The 16,322-nt window shown below is 49.2% G+C and overlaps 1 protein-coding gene across 5 annotated transcripts; it reads left to right on the top strand.

The window, feature by feature from the left end:
- The first annotated feature begins 4,184 nt into the window (after positions 1-4,184).
- On the top strand, positions 4,185-15,472 carry SLC25A28 (solute carrier family 25 member 28). 5 transcript variants are annotated; one of them, XR_012711755.1, is made up of 5 exons: positions 4,187-4,587; positions 8,526-8,754; positions 12,219-12,275; positions 13,202-14,483; positions 15,056-15,472. XR_012711755.1 is itself a non-coding variant. In XM_075257654.1 (4 exons), the coding sequence occupies exons 1-4, from the start codon at positions 4,300-4,302 to the stop codon at positions 13,720-13,722; spliced, it is 1,095 nt and encodes a 364-aa protein (XP_075113755.1). In that variant the 5' UTR covers positions 4,185-4,299; the 3' UTR covers positions 13,723-15,472. The 5 variants fall into 5 exon arrangements, 1 of the variants encoding a protein (XP_075113755.1); XR_012711754.1 differs by having other exon boundaries at positions 13,202-14,708; XR_012711753.1 differs by having other exon boundaries at positions 13,202-14,843.
- Positions 15,473-16,322: the final 850 nt, after the last annotated feature.

Genomic DNA, 16,322 nt, shown 5'->3' with positions numbered 1-16,322 from the left:
GTATCATCTGCAAATCCTAATCCTCTGTGAGAAAAATCGCAGCAGGAATCTCTCCCCTGCTAGTGTCTAGGTGCAGGAATCAGCCGAGTCCAGACAGTTTATATCCCGGGGGATTGTTTAGACTGGATATAGTTGTAGAATAGACATGTGGGACCTCAACAGGTTTTCAGCATCTGGATTTTGGGCGCTGTTCACAAAGCTTTCCCTGGCCGTTCTGTCTTCTTTCTTCCTTTTTTTTTGCACTATTTTTGCAGGCACAATTCTCATTAAAGGGTTGTGCCATTGGGGACAGGGATAAGTGTTCAAACACTGGGGGCCCAAATGCCCAGTGATCAGAAGTATGGCATACTGAAAGTCCCCCTAAAGCCCTCCATTCACTTCTATAGGGCTGTGAGCACTGTCGGAGATTACAGTCCCAATAGCCCATTGAAGAGAATGGAGCACAAGTGCACAAGGAGGCTTTAGGGGGACTCTTGGCCCCACGTACTTCTGATCCCCGGGGGATACAGCATTTTAGACCCCAGCGATTAAACATTTATCCCTTTGTCCTGTGGATAGGGGTAAGTGTCCATAACAGCACAACCCCTTTAAGGTCAAGGATGAGGGGTCTTAGAGACTGGACGTTGGTTACAGTCAAGGCCCCACAGGTCACCCTCACCACACTAAGACTTGTTAGACTTCTTTATTCTCCTTTCTGACAGCCTGTGCATTGTAGATTTATTACCCCTGCCTTCTGGTGCACAGGAGGGAGACAGGGGAAGACGATTTATGACACACAGCCTTTTACTTTAAGGAGAAAATTAACCTTTTAATGCCAAAGTAGCATTTGGTCAGCACATAGTCAAGACAAGGTTCTGTAGAGGGAACAAATCTCTATGGCGGTCTGGACCCAGATAGAGAAGGAAAGGGAAGCAATGCTGCGAAAATGTAGAGCTGGGGTGTATCTAACAGGTATGAGGAGAATCTGCCCGGGGGGCCAGGAGAGTTTAGTTACACCCCTGCATACTTGAAGCTGGTTATTAGCGACATTACTGGAGGCTAACCCACTCTGAAGCACAGTCACTGTGTACTGGATAAGACTTAAAGGGAGTCTGTCAGCACAACATTGAGATATAAACTAATCCCAGTACCTTGTAGGGCTGTCAGCACAGGTTACATGGTGGATTTCTTATTCAGGAACACTGCTCCATTAAAAATCGTCCTGTTATCCCTATGTAAAGGCCCTAAGTGCTTTAGGGGCTTCAGTGGGCTTCACTATCTACTGCTGCTAAATGATTGACATCTCTCTCCTCTGCCCACAGTACTAACTGCACTATGCATGTCTGATGGCGACACCAGGAGTGATGGAAGCCAGCTGCAGATGGGGGAGGTGTGACATCAGACACGCACAGTATAGTTAGAGAGATGTCAGTCAGCTAGGGGAGCGTAGCAGCAAATAGTGAAGCCCATTGATGGGAAGTCAAGCCCCTAAAAACCCTTTTCGGCTCATTTGCATAGATATAAAAGGGACGATTTTTAGGCCTGGTTCACATCTTCGTTCGGTATTCCATTTGGGGAGTCCGCTTGGGGACAAGTGGTGAGCAATGAAAGCACATGGACCCCATAGACTATAATGGGGTCAGTGTGTTTTCCGCGCGCTGTCCGCACAGAACAAGCGGAGGGAAAAGTAGTTCATGAAGTATTTTTCTCTCTGCATGTTCCATGTAGACACCGTGCGGAAAAAACACAAGGACACCATTATAGTCTATAGGGACTGTGGTTTCATTGCTCACCACTTGTCAATGCGTTCAGTATTCCATTCAGGGGGCCCCCAAGCAGATTCCCTGAACACAGATGTGAACCAGGCCTTACAAGAGCGGAGCAGCAGTCCTGAATAAGAAATCCATAACTGTAAACTGTGCTGACAGACCCGCAATTTTTGGGTTTTGAACACACGACATGTCGACCATTGCTGCTTGTTTGGTCACGTATCAGCCTTTGTAATGCAAAGGGACCAGTGCTTAGGAATTGTGACCGACATCTGTGACAACAAAGCACCACTGATGGAGAACGCAGAGAACAGGGCTCCATGACATGATGACGTGCACTATATTGCCATATACTACATATAGCAGCGAGGACATAAGGACCGGACGCCGTTCATTTCAGGTCACATCTTGGCAAATTGCCACAAACAGGAACAGAAACTTACACGTTAAGTAAAGCACATGTAGAACTTCCTTCTTGTGGCGGAAAGACATGTTACATGTGGCGGATGGGATGGTCTTGGGGGCCTCGTCCTATACAATGAGCCCTGAATGTGACGGCTCCAATTATAGAATCTATAGTATTTTTGTTACATTTCTGGATATATTAGACGGCATTTTTAGATTTTCGTTTTTGACTTCCCTCCTTCCAAACCCAATAACTTTTTTATTTCTCCGCTCCCAGAGCCATAGGAGGTCTTAATTTTTCCGGGACAAATTTTTCTTCATGATGCCGCCATTAATTATTCTGTACAATGTACTGGGAAGCTGGAAAAAAAATTTAGAATGGGGGGAATTTGAAGAAAAACTGCATTTGTGCGACTTTCTTACAGGCTTTGGTTTTACGGCGTTCACTGTGCAGCCAAAATGACATGTCCCCTGTAGTCTATATTTCGGTACGATTCCGGGGATACCAAATTTCTATGGTTTTATTTACATTTTAACCCCTTAACAAAAATCCAAAACTGTGCCGAAAATTTATTTTTTCTAAAACTCGCCATGTTCTGACACCAATAACTTTATACGTCCGTGTACAGGGATATATAAGGTGTCTTTTTTTGCAGGGCCGGGTGTACTGTTTAGTTCTACCATTTTGGGGAATTGCTATTGCTTTGATCACTTTTTATTCAAATTTTTATCAGAGGCAAAATAGTGAAAAACGTCAGTTTGGCACTTTTGACTTTTTTTTCCTGCTATGGCACTTACCGTATAGAAAAAATATTTTTATAGATTTTTAGAGCGGGCGATTTCGTACACGGTGATACCTAACATGTATGTGTTTCACAGTGTTTCAGTACTTTTATATGTGTTCTAGGGAAAGGGGGCGATTTGAATTTTTATTATATATATATATATATATATATATATATATATATATATATATATATATATACACACACACCCCAGGGGTCTTGAACCCCAGGGGGACTGATCACTAATGCATTGCAAAATACCGGGGCTTCTATTGCAGGCTACATAGAGTAGCCTGCAATAGATGCCAGTGAATGACAGGCCGGAGAGACTTCACAAGGCTCCTCGCTGTCATAGCAATGCGATCCCAGACCCGGAGTCAGCTTTGACCGAGGCTCCGGAGGGGTTAGTGCCCCCTGATAGGTGCGGGCACTGACCGAGGGCATTAGTGCTGGGTGTCTACTGTATAACACAGTAGACACCTGGCGGCTCTCGGCTCCCGGGCGGCCGCCATAGTTAAACACCCAGCATCCGCCGTACTAATACAGCGAATGTGGGGAAGGGGTTGTCCATAAGAAAGGACCTGGTGACGTATGATTTTTTTTTCTCTTTACGTTACACCTTCTTGGCCCTCTCCGAGATTTGTCCAATTTCTGGACAACCCCTCTAAATGATGCCATTAGGAAACAAGACTAGTCCAGCAAAAAACAAGCCCTGCCACAGCTATGTGGACGGAGGAACAAATAAAGCCGCCGTCCTTGGAAATGGAGGATGAAAAAAAACAAAACAGTGGGATGAAAGGGTTAACTGAAGTGAGTCACAGCCAACCAATCTTGGATGAGTAAGAGAATAGTTTGTGTAACCTAACTTGTATAAGCACCATGACCTTGCAACCTTGACCTTGGCCCACTCAAGGCTCAAACCCAGTGTTCCCAGTAGAGGGTGTCCCCCTTAGCCCCGCCCCCTGCCAGGCACGTGACCTCGGGAGAGTCACTGACAGCTACAGGGGATTATGCAAATAATACAGAAAATTCTGGAAGATGGACAGCCGCCTCAGCCAATCACCGCCGGCCCCACCAGTTTCGGTTCGTTAGCCTATCAACGACAGTAAACAAAGAGGGCGCTAAAGGGCGAAGCGCCCAGCCAATCAGCGCCCGAGGTGTAATGATTGACGTTAACGCCGTCCAATGGCTGCAGAGATTATGCAATACTGGTTGCGGCCACCCAATGGGTGCGGAGTGGGTGTGTGCTGGGGGGGCCCCGAGTTTGCGGGCGTTTCGGTGGCGCCACCACGGCGGTGTCGGGTCAGCAGCGGCGCTCAGGGGCCCAGACCGGCGGCCGGGAGCAGCCTATAGACTGTAACATGGAGCTGGAGGCCGTGCTGAAGGAGCGAGGGGGCGCGGCCGCCGGGGATCCCGCCCGGGTGCTGGGCGCTTGGGTGAAGCGTGGATGGCCGGCTGCTGGCGGGCCCGGAGCTGACATCGAAGCCGAGACTACGACTATGGGGCGGGCCCGGGAACTGAGCGCTAAGGGGAGCGAGCTGGAGTACGAGGCGCTGCCCGAGGGCTCCACCGTCACCACACACATGCTGGCCGGGGCCGTGGCCGGGATCATGGAGCACTGCCTCATGTACCCTGTGGACTGTGTCAAGGTGAGAGCCACATGGTGGGCTGAGGGGAGGGGACACACGTGTGCAGGGAGGCGGCCATCACTGTGCGGGCCCCTCCTCCTGCCTGGGGCCCATCACTGCTGGGGGGAGTCGTCCATCGCTCTGCACCCCTCTGACCGTCGCCTCATCACATTGCAACCCCGAGAGTGCGGCGACCACCAGTCACATAAATGTCGCGCAGTGTTCAGACTGAAGTCGTGTCGCACTGGGGGTTGCGATCGGACCTGGCGATCTTCGGTGGTGAAAGTCGCCATCAAGCTGTATTGTAAAAGTTCTGTAAGGGATTGTTCACACTACTGTTACCAAATGAGAACAATCTGATCTGTTAAATATCTCGCAGATTTCATTGGGGCTTGTTTACATCAAATCCGTTGGGGGTCGGGTATGACGCGGCGAGGGCGCAGAACTTTCTATGGTAAATGGGTACATTTTTGTCTATTTTATATTTTTATCAGACACATTAACATCCATTTACCGTCTGTTTTTAATCACAACTCCCTTCCAACAGTAGTGTAAGCCTAGCCTAGCTTTCTAAAATCCTCTGTGCTGCAGTTTCAGGACCTCGCTGAATGGAAACCTTCTCCTTGAGGCTACAAGATAGGTTCCATATCCCGGCCTCTCGGGGAGTATTGTGCTGCTTGTCTTGTCAAAATGTTAGACAGGATAATTCATCAGTATCTGATCTTTGGGGGTCTCAGTCATGGACCCCGCACTGATCAGCTGTTTTGGCAGCCACAACTACTCTGTTACTATTTAAGTAATGCAGTACCTGGGCACCGCCGCTATACAGGGGACAGGGGTGCCGGATCAGCTGAGCGGTGCAGGCTCTGAGTGTTGGACCTCCACAGATCAGATACCTGATGACCTATAGTGCGGGTCATCAGTATGAAACATCCCCTTTAAATGAACGGTAGCTCTCTCTGGAGGGCATGTAGATGGTTCTCACCTACCTTAGGGGGCACATCCGAATATTACCTTCCCCTGGCAGACCAGCCATTCAGCAGGGAGTCTGTCATACCATAGTGAGTCAGACAGATATAGATCATATGTAGCAGTGATATACTCTCTCTGCAGTGTCACCTCTCCTTACCCATTAAATAACAGTTCCGTCTCCATTGCCATGAACTGTCCCTCTGTTATTCCTCTTGGAAATAAATGAATACCTTGACAGCTGGGTACCACCTTTCCATACTAGACAGTGCAGAGATTCCCCTCCGATCTGGTAATACTCCTTTCTCCATTTATTCATAGATTCCCAGGAGGAATAACAGAGGGACAACTCAACAGATAGTTCTAAGAACCGATAATGTTTAATGGAGAATATCATTATTTTCGTGACTAGGTTAGGAGGGTGGACAGGTCCTCTTTCAAAGCGGTGTCTTTAGAGATCCAACTTTCCTAGAACCCTGAATAGTTACCCTGAATCCCCCCTAGTTAGGCAGTGATATAGGAGCAGGGGGTATATGACTCGGTAGGGTTGGTTTATCTCGAGTCCTGACAAGCTGTTTATTGTTCCAGGGAAAGCAGGGTGACAACCAATATGGCCACCATTGCACCTCCCAAAGGTGTCACCCAGCTTTCCCTGGAATACTAAACAGCTTGTAGGTGACTAACTCGAGGCGAGGCCGCTGTTTATAGTCAGAGCGCGTTAGATCCTTCCCAGCGCCCCGGCCGTCATCCTGAGGTGTCGGCCATACGTGTAAGGTTTCAGGCGCTGCCCTCTTTCTTTACTACCTTTCCCAGGCTGACGCCATCTTCCTCACAGCTGGCAGCCTGAGATTGTTGTTTTGTGTTATAATTGAAGTGTTAAGTAATTAGTCTGCGGCCGCCGCGCTCTCTCTTACTTTCCACGAGAAAACCGGTTTGGCGCCCGCATGCAGATTAAAAGCAGCAGGTAACTGGATCCGAAGACTAATCTGAACAAATGTAAGAGCTTTACTGGAAAATGATACTGGGAAAGCTGCAGCGAGGTGTAGGGAGCGGGCGCCTGATGCCAAGTACCAGGACACGTGACCGAGTGTGCAGGTGGGGGGGATTTTATAGTGTCATGGACTCTGATAACATCTGAGTGTCTTCTGTCCCCCAATGATTTCAATCGGGGTGTTCTGTTCTGTCCCGATGTCACAGAGCAAGATGGGACCTGCTCTATTATCATCGGTGCAGAATGGAGCATTGGATCCCGCCTAGGCGTCACTCATATGTATGCACGGGGTCTTGCAATGTAAAATCAATTCATTTGCACTTGGCTGGGTTAATCATGCAAGTGCAATGTGTGTCCCAGAATGGATCCGATGACAAATTGCGCCCTGCTCTACTGTATGCCATATTATAGAGCAGGGGTAGGGAACGTACGGCTCTCCACCTGTTGCAAAACTACAACTCCCAGCATGCATACTTGCTCTGCTGTTCTTGGAACTCCCATGGAAGTGAATGGAGCATGCTGGGAGTTGTAGTTTCACAGCAGCTGGAGAGCCGAAGGTTCCCTACCCTTGTTATAGAGGAATCCTCACATGCAGACCGCCATCTTGCATTTAAAAATTTTTTTCCAGGATCACTGGATAATCCAGAAGGGGATTCTTCTCCACCCCCTTCCTCCAGTCCCGGAGGTGCGGGGGTTCAGATCACTACGACAGCCAATCACGTGAGCCTCCGCACCTCCGACCTGGCCACCTCCAGCATCAGTGAGTACAAGGGACTCACTGCCCAAATATAGGACCAGTCACTTATTAAGGAAAGGTATAGTCTTAGTATATTATGTTCAAGGTCCTGCAGGGCTGGCCATGTGTTGCGACACGGCCTCATAACTGACAAGATGTGGTCACTGAGCGTAACGTGGAAGGATCGTGTGTAGTCATGATGCCAAGTGTCACAACAAGGAAGTGGCCGCAACCATTGTGACAGGTGGACACGTTGCAGCCGGAGCTGCTCTATATAAGCTGTTGTGCAGGTTCTTGCAAACCTGCTGAATATCTATAGCAGAGGCGTCCGTAGCGACATTGCACAACACGGTGCGCTATAAATAAGAAAATATCATATAAGCAGGATATACCGAGCAACGAGACCGTCAGATGTGACAGAAGGTAAAGTCTCTCTGCAGGTATTGGTGGAGGACTCGCTTAACCACATAGCAATGGAGAGCACAAGGCGAGGAGCCGCAGGGAGGAGCTTCAGCTGTAGGACTCCTATTCTTAGCATGTCGTCCACAAGTTGCATTTCCATTTGTGGGTAACGTCTCTTCCCTGTGATATAGCAGACGGGGGTAGTGCAGGGGGGTAAGAGCAGCGCTATAATGTGCAGTTATATCGTGTCTATATATTTTCTGCCCAATCTGGAGCTCATCTCATCCCAATGGAAAAAGCCTTTCCTTAAAGGGGTATTCTGCATTTAACACTCTAGACTCCGCCGATCAGCTGTGTGACCATTAGGCACGTCGCTATAAATATCTGTGTACCAATATAAATCTTCTTTAGGGTATTAGGCACTTTCTCTGCAGTCCTATGTAAACTGGGTTGTGTTGTGGGAAGCTTCAGTTGCATACATATGGATTTTAAAGGCAACTTCACGTTTCATTAAAGGGGTTGTCCCATGATGGTATCCAAAGTGTCCATTGCCCTTCCATCTCTAGGGGGTAAGTAACAGTTTGGCCCTCTCCCCCAGACCCATAGAGATGACTGGAGTCCATCACTCTGTTCTGAAGATGGGTGGGGGTCCCTATGGATAAGTAGTGTCCATGGTGGGGATGAGGCTGTGTTGCAGTTTGTAGACGGCTGCACATAGAAGACAGTCATGGTCTCTTTCAGTGTCACAATTGGTGGGGTCCCAGTGGTCGGGCCCCTATAGTGATATGAAGAGAATGTAGCATCAAACAGAATTAGTCTCACGGTTAAGTATATAATTTTCTCTTCTTCTTCCTTCTGCAGACCCGTATGCAGAGCCTACAGCCTGATCCCGCAGCACGCTACCGCAACGTCATGGAGGCCTTGTCCAAAATCATCCGCACCGAAGGATTCTGGAGGCCGATGCGAGGAATGAATGTGACCGCCACCGGCGCAGGCCCCGCCCACGCTCTCTATTTTGCCTGCTACGAAAAATTAAAAAAGACACTGAGTGATGTTATCCGCCCCGGGGGCAATAGCCATATAGCTAATGGTATTGATGAATCCTGTCCTGCCTAATGCTCTAAGATCTGTGTCCTGCTGCTGGAGACTCTGCTCAGGACTTTACTTTTTCTAGGAAAATTCATCCCTTGGCTTATTTTTTTTTTTACCCTATTCTTCCAGGGAGTCAGACCCCAAAACTATAAGACTATGTCCGTGCCTCCTATAATTTTGCATTGACGTAACCTGATCTCCCCCGTTAGTTTTAGTAGACATTGTCCCTTGTGCCGTGCAGTGGATCTCCTGTTAATTTTTGATCTTGTCGGGGCACAGTCCTCACCCATTCCCTACGCAGTGTCCAGTGGACCTTAACCCCCCTCCCGGACTTGCATTGGGTGGTGCAATCACAAGACTGTTGAAAAATCGTATAGTAGGAGCCTGCGGCGGCAGCGGCGAGCTCGGAGGCCTATGAATGGCAGTATTGTTCCTTCCGAGCTCACACTAATGTGACTTTACTGCTGCACCGGATCTGTAAACGGCGCCAGTTTATTATTAACAAAGCGAGCAGCTGGAGGGCGCGCACACACACACATAGCTCCGCATAGCTGCTCTGACTGTGTTCTGCAGGGCGGAGCTGTGGTAGAGACGATGACGTGTGTGTGCCGGGCGGCTGTCACCTGCTTGTTGTAATGGAGCGCCAGTCCATGCCAGCAGCGGATCACTGGGAGATGTGAAGAAGCGGCAGATCCACTACTCATTGCTGGATTGCATCTTTTTTCTGTGTCACATAAGTGTCCCAGGTTTCAGGATTGAAAAAGCTAAAAATAATATTAAGTATAAAATGACGTAGCATGAAAATATAGGAGTATACGGTGCAAATGGTCACTAGTGCAATAGGGGGTTAACGTGTAGGCTTAGCTGTGTGATCCTTCATGTATTTATATCTAGATACAATCCTGTATAATATGTGCAAGGTAAAAGGGGTCTCAAGTCTGCAAGGCCCCAGACACGCCATCCCTGTGCATTCACCTCTATGAGGGATTCCGATACGCTCTGATGGCACAGGGGTTTATCAGAACAGAACAGAGCCTTGGACATCCCCCTAGAGGAGCATCGGCCTGTACGTGTGGTCGTGTGAATTAGGCCTTAGTGAGTCTGAGGAGCCATTCTTGACCCCAGATTTTGGCTAAGAAGGCTTGTACACAAAGACAACTTATCATGAGAATGGGGGGCCCTTGTTCTCCTATCTGAATGAAGCGGCCACTGTGTCGGTCGCTGCTGCTCCATTCATCTCTATGGGACCGCCATAGATAGCCAAGTGCTGTCTCCGGTAGTCCAGCAGAGATCAATGGAGTAGCCACAAATTTATGTGACCATTCAGATGGGGTACAAGGAGAGCCGTCCTTCTCATGGCAGAAGCCCCACTGCAGACAGGAGTTGTCTTTTTTGCCTTCTTATTTAACTTTGCAGCACTTTGCTTTACTTTACCTGTACTGATCACGGGCATCATCATGTCTTAGGGTGCATTCAAATGGAGTATCGTGCCGCGTGACCTGGCATGTATACGCCGTGTGAGATTTTGCAGGTTGTATATGCCCCCATTGATTTCAGTGGGAGCGTGGATTGTAAACGTCGCGTTATTTTGCGACCACAAAATCACCGCGGCGTGTACGATCCACGCTCCCATTGAAATCAATGGGGGCGTATACGGCTTGCAAAATCTCACACGGCGTATACGTGCCAGGTCACGCGGCATGTTACTCCGTGTGAATGGGCCCTAAAAGGGATTTTTTTTACTTGATATGTAATTTTTCTTTTTTTTTTCCTTTTTTTTTTTTTTAAAAAATCCCATTGGATCTCCTCATACAAGTGAAAAATAATTGCGGCAGTGTATGGCCCCTTAATGACCATTGTCCTGATTGTAGCAAAGTGGGTGCAGATGGTCCCCTATGTACTACCAGCGTAGACCGTACGTGTCTGTACAACAGGGGTAGGCAACCTTTGTCGCTCCAGGTGTTATGGACCTACAAGACCCAGCATGCCTCCTGGTTCTGTTCTTATTGGAGCTACCCATAGAAGTAAATAGAGCATGCTGGGAGTTGTAGTTCTTCAGTAGCTGATCCCTGCTGTACAGCCTCGAGTTCTCCGGTGCCGTATGCTGCAGCTATAGACGTCTGTGGGGCTCTACTGACACATATTCAATTACTTACATGGCGTGGTGCCATAGTATGACGCTGTTCTTCTCGGTCGTGCTGAGTACCATGTGGCCTAGCTTTGAGTTTACTAGGGGTCTGATTTCTGGCACCCCCAGGGGCCATGGTGCACGGCGTTGTACATTGGTGGATGTGCTGGTAGCCTGACCCCTACTAGAGATGAGCGAACACTGTTCGGATCAGCCGATCCGAACAGCACGCGCCCATAGAAATGAATGGAAGCACCTGTGACGCTGGCAAAGTCAGCGTCACAGGTGCTTCCATTCATTTCTATGGGTGCGTGCTGTTCGGGTCGGCCGATCCGAACAGTGTTCGCTCATCTCTAACCCCTACTGATTGATAGCCACCGTAAGAAACCCCTTTAATTCGGGTTCCCGTCCCCTAGCCGTACCAGACTATTTCCGTGTCTCTGCTCTGGCACATTCTGGGAGGTGTATGCGCTATTATATCTCACGTTGGAGGAAATCTCCCAGCATGCAACGCTGCAGATACAGCATTTGGTAGACTGGGGCCTGATTCCATCTAACAACCAGCAATATTCTGGATGTGAATGGAGAAGAGGACTTGGTGCAACTCGAGATCAGTCCGGGAGAAGTAACACAAGGCTGACGCCATGTTATATATAGATTGTATCTGGAGGTAAATTATTCCATGGGGACGAAGCTGAACATGGAGCCTGAATAGTCGCTACATGGCCAAAAAATGACATGACCCCTATTGTAGATGTGTTATCAGTTCTGTCTACCTGTCTGGGGTCATGTTGGGCGCCTGCTGGGTTGTAGATTAGGATTAGTCCTCCATAGGTGACAACCATTGCCTTGTGCCTGTCACTTGCCCTCACTGTGTAAAGTTTGCCTTCAGTTTTATAAAAGTTCAGACCAGTGAGGCCCTTAAGGAGGGGGGGGGGGAGGGTTCCCAGTGTTGGTGGGTATTGGCACCAAGAGTTGAAAGCCACTGGTACCCAAGACCCTCCATTGTAGCGGTCGGTGCCCCCTCTCCCGTTAGATGCCTCTGGCCTGTTGCTTTTATATGACCGGGGTCGGTGCCTTGCCGGAAAGCAGATTTGGTGCACACATTGCCCCTTACCACAGTGGTTGTCAGCGGGAAGGCTCCATAAGGGTGTAGCCATGTTTCCCATCTTGGCTGCTGACTCCTTAGACCTCATGGCTTTGGATTAGACTGTACAGATGATGTCTTGCTCTGTGTGAGATTAGGATTACCACCGCTCACAGACAGCCCTAGATGAGTTAACCCTTTGCCGTCACATTGCACTCCCTCACTTGATGCAGTTTTTGTCTTTCAGGCGCCGCCGGATGTGTAGCGACACTGTTACATGACGCAGCTATGAATCCCGCTGAAGGTGAGGACCCCCGACACCGAGTTATTGTTCTGCACTGGAAATATGTGTTAGATAAAGGTCATATTCTGCTATTACACTAGGGGGCAGTGGGGAGCTACTCCGTTAGACAATACTGTTCTTGGGATTTCTACGTGATTTTAGGTTTGTGCAGAGACCCTTCAGACTGGCGGGGGGGGGGGGGGGGAACGTCAGCAATATATGATCGATGGGGGTCTGAGGCCTGGATCTCCGCAGATGGTTAAAGCACAGCGCCGCACATTGTATAGTGGTTGTGTTTGGTATTACAAATGAATGGGGTTGAGCTGCTGATGTAACATGTGACCAATGAACATGACCCCATCGGCACAGGCCCCGGCCCCTTCAAGCGGATCAGAAGCATCCTGGGTGTTGGACCTCCACCGATCACATATTGATAATCTAAGTCCAAGAAACCCCTTTAATATTTCAGCATGCTCTCTCCCTAATCTCTTCTGTCTTCAATGTGGGCAGCTGACCCCCCAAATAACTAGGATTATCCTCCTGAAATACTCTGCACTGCCAGGATACGGGTCTGTCTACAAGCGGATGCTATTCTTGCCATTGATAACATAAGGGGAGTGGACAGAAATGCATACACTGAAATGCTCTGTGCTGCTGTTGGATCATGTGCAAGCATACCACCAACATCACAGCAGTAGATAGGCCTTGGCTTCTGGCACATGTTCAGACTACAGCACCACGCAGTGAGCCAGAGGTTACAGACTGACTATATCTAGAGGCCAGGATTTTTGCCGCCATATTCTCTTGTTTTTGTGGATTTTTTTTGTGCTTTAAAAATTTCTATTAACTTTTTTCTTCTTCCTTTCCTTCCGTTTTCCTCTTGGGGTCTCCTCCTGTCTTGGGTTTCGTCGCGCTCTTGGATCCTTCATCTTACGTATTGTGAAAAGTGATCAAGCAGAGGATGCAGATGTACAATTCCCCGTACCGGCGAGTGACTGACTGCGTGAGGGCGGTGTGGCGGAACGAGGGCGCTGGTGCCTTTTACAGAAGTTACACAACCCAACTGACTATGAACATCCCCTTCCAGGCCATACACTTCATGACTTACGAGTTCTTGCAAGAAAAACTAAATCCTCAAAGACAATACAACCCGACTTCCCACATGGTGTCCGGGGCCTGTGCGGGAGCGGTGGCCGCCGCCGCCACCACACCACTGGACGTTTGTAAGACCTTACTCAACACGCAGGAATCTCTGGCCTTGAATTCCCTGAACGTGAGCGGACATATCACAGGCATGGCCAATGCCTTCAGGACGGTTTACCAAATAGGCGGCGTGACTGCCTACTTCAGGGGTGTTCAGGCCAGGGTCATCTATCAGATGCCCTCCACGGCCATCGCATGGTCTGTGTATGAGTTCTTCAAATACATCATCACCAAGCGCCAGGAGGAAAGGAGGGCCGGCCATTGAAGCGCGCTACCAAAGCACACAGTTCGGAGACGCTCCAGGCAGCGGTTACTGAGCCATCCTCAGCCTTTTAATGTTTTATCGGACCTGTTCTTAGCATGGGGAGCGGTCTCGGTCCTCCACTCAATACAACGTACAGAACAAGTTGCGACTAATCTCCTCCCAAATAGTCAACACCAAGCACTACCATAACCCCAAAGCTACAGGACCCCCTGTGATCCCTGTACACCACTACCATTGCTTCGTCCAATAGCGGTTCGGACCGGGTGTCCATGCTGGAGATAGCCCGTGACTGGAGTCTGCGCCATCATCTCTGAACTGTGTGCGTATACCTAATACATGTGTCTGTTACAGCAGTAACCCAACAGGGGGCGTACGGCAAGCTTCCCATCTACATGCACGCAATAATGTTTACCATTGTTTCCAAATGCAGTGTCCTTACCAAAGTCTTGTCCCAAGACGTAAGCGGGTCACCAAGGCCGTTGTCACCACGCACACGATAAAGCACTTATACACCACTTTGGTGGCCAGAGACTTTGTTTTTTTTGTTAATCCTAAGTCAGAGATTGTATATTATATTTGGCCAATTCATCGATTTTGACCTATTTTTATAAGATGTTATTTCAGCGTTCAAAATGTAGAGCGCCCCTGTAATACTGCAACACAGGCCCCACATGCTGCTATAGTGTAACATGACATGGTAGCGCGCAGACCGGGCCGTGTTCCGGCAGGCTTGTCATAGGGCAGGGTGCGAAGACCGGGCCGTGTTCCGGCAGGCTTGTCATAGGGCAGGGTGCGGAGACCGGGCCGTGTTCCGGCAGGCTTGTCATGGGGCAGGGAGCAGAGACCGGGCTGTGTTCCGGCAGGCTTGTCATAGGGCAGGGTGCGGAGACCGGGCCGTGTTCCGGCAGGCTTGTCATGGGGCAGGGAGCAGAGACCGGGCCATGTTCCGGCAGGCTTGTCATGGGGCAGGGAGCGTAGACCGGGCTGTGTTCCGGCAGGCTTGTCATAGGGCAGGGAGCGGAGACCGGGCTGTGTTCCGGCAGGCTTGTCATAGGGCAGGGTGCGGAGACCGGGCCGTGTTCCGGCAGGCTTGTCATAGGGCAGGGAGCGGAGACCGGGCCGTGTTCCGGCAGGCTTGTCATGGGGCAGGGAGCAGAGACCGGGCTGTGTTCCGGCAGGCTTGTCATAGGGCAGGGAGCGTAGCCCGGGCTGTGTTCCGGCAGGCTTGTCATAGGGCGGGGAGCGTAGCCCGGGCCGTGTTCCTGCAGGCTTGTCATAGGGCAGGGAGCAGAGACCGGGCCGTGTTCTTGCAGCCTTGTCATAGGGCAGGGAGTGCAGATCTGTTTCCTAGGAGAGATGCCTTGTTTTGCTTACAACAAATGAACCTATTTGTCTAATGACTCCCTAATCGCTGCGCACACATCCCCCCCTTCCCTCTCCCCGTCATTTGCACAAGTGATGGCTATGAATGTGTGATCCCATCTGCTGTAGACGTGTCCATCTCACCTTGGGTACGCCTTCATCTCCTCCGGTTCTTCTTATTTTGCAGTCTTCTCTTGTTTTTTAGCTGGTGGGTAAATTGTACTTACTTGGGCGTCTGCTCCATAGCGCCTCCCGCTGTTTTCTCTGCTGGTGTGTGACAGCCGGGGGCTGCGTACCGATGTGTACTCTTGGATTCTGGGTCTGCTGCTCTAAATGATTTCATCCAAATCTTGTCAATGATTAACCTGGTCCAAATGCACATTAAAAAATTGAGACCGTGGATAACCGTTTTGCTTTTGTATGATTTCTTTATCGGGGGAGATTCCTCATCGTGAAGCTGCTCTTAAAGGGATTGTCTAGAATTAAAAATAAGTCTTGTTTGTTTGTTTTTTTTCCCCCCTCTTGCGCCACTCTTGCTCATAGGCTGTATTAGGTATTGCAGGTCAGTTGGTGAGCACTAGCCTATGGCAATACTCGGAGGTGCATGCTATATAGCGCACCCCGGTGGTCTACTATGGGAAGTTGGGCTATAAAAAGTCTCTGTGTAGATCTAGCCTTAGGTCTAGGTTGCACAGAGATTTTTTTTTACAAGGCAACTGATTTGTATTCACTATTAAATGTCTGGTGGGAGAGCGACTGCACGGACCCCCACTAATCTCAAGAATGGGGTGTGGATCTTTCTTCATGTCTGCACACAGACACACACATGTCCTCTTCTCTCAGATTGCTGGAGAGTTCACACCTGTCCTGACATCTCTTGCAGTCTCTGTCAGAAATCTTGGATGAAAAATTCCTGCAGGGGGCGAAGACCCAACTGACTCCATTATATTTGGTGGGGTTCCTCTGGATCCATCGCGGTCCATCATCTGATGGGCCGTTTTTCTGGTCCTGCAACTGACCAGGAAGAACAGATGTGAATATAGCCCAAGTGTATGCAGTCTATAGTGTGCAATTGGTCAACCAATAGTTAAATAAATCGTACTACCGAAGGTCTTCATGTTACCTTGGCCTAATGCACACAAGGATTCTGTGCGGTGTTACGTGACTGCCATATAACTACTATGTAAGTCGGAAGTGCATTGAACACAACATGAGCTGTAATATTACAATGTGTATGA

This window comes from Leptodactylus fuscus, chromosome 10, assembly GCF_031893055.1.
Source record: "Leptodactylus fuscus isolate aLepFus1 chromosome 10, aLepFus1.hap2, whole genome shotgun sequence".
Classification (NCBI taxonomy): Eukaryota; Metazoa; Chordata; class Amphibia; order Anura; family Leptodactylidae; genus Leptodactylus; species Leptodactylus fuscus.
This window is presented reverse-complemented; position numbering and strand designations above follow the sequence as displayed.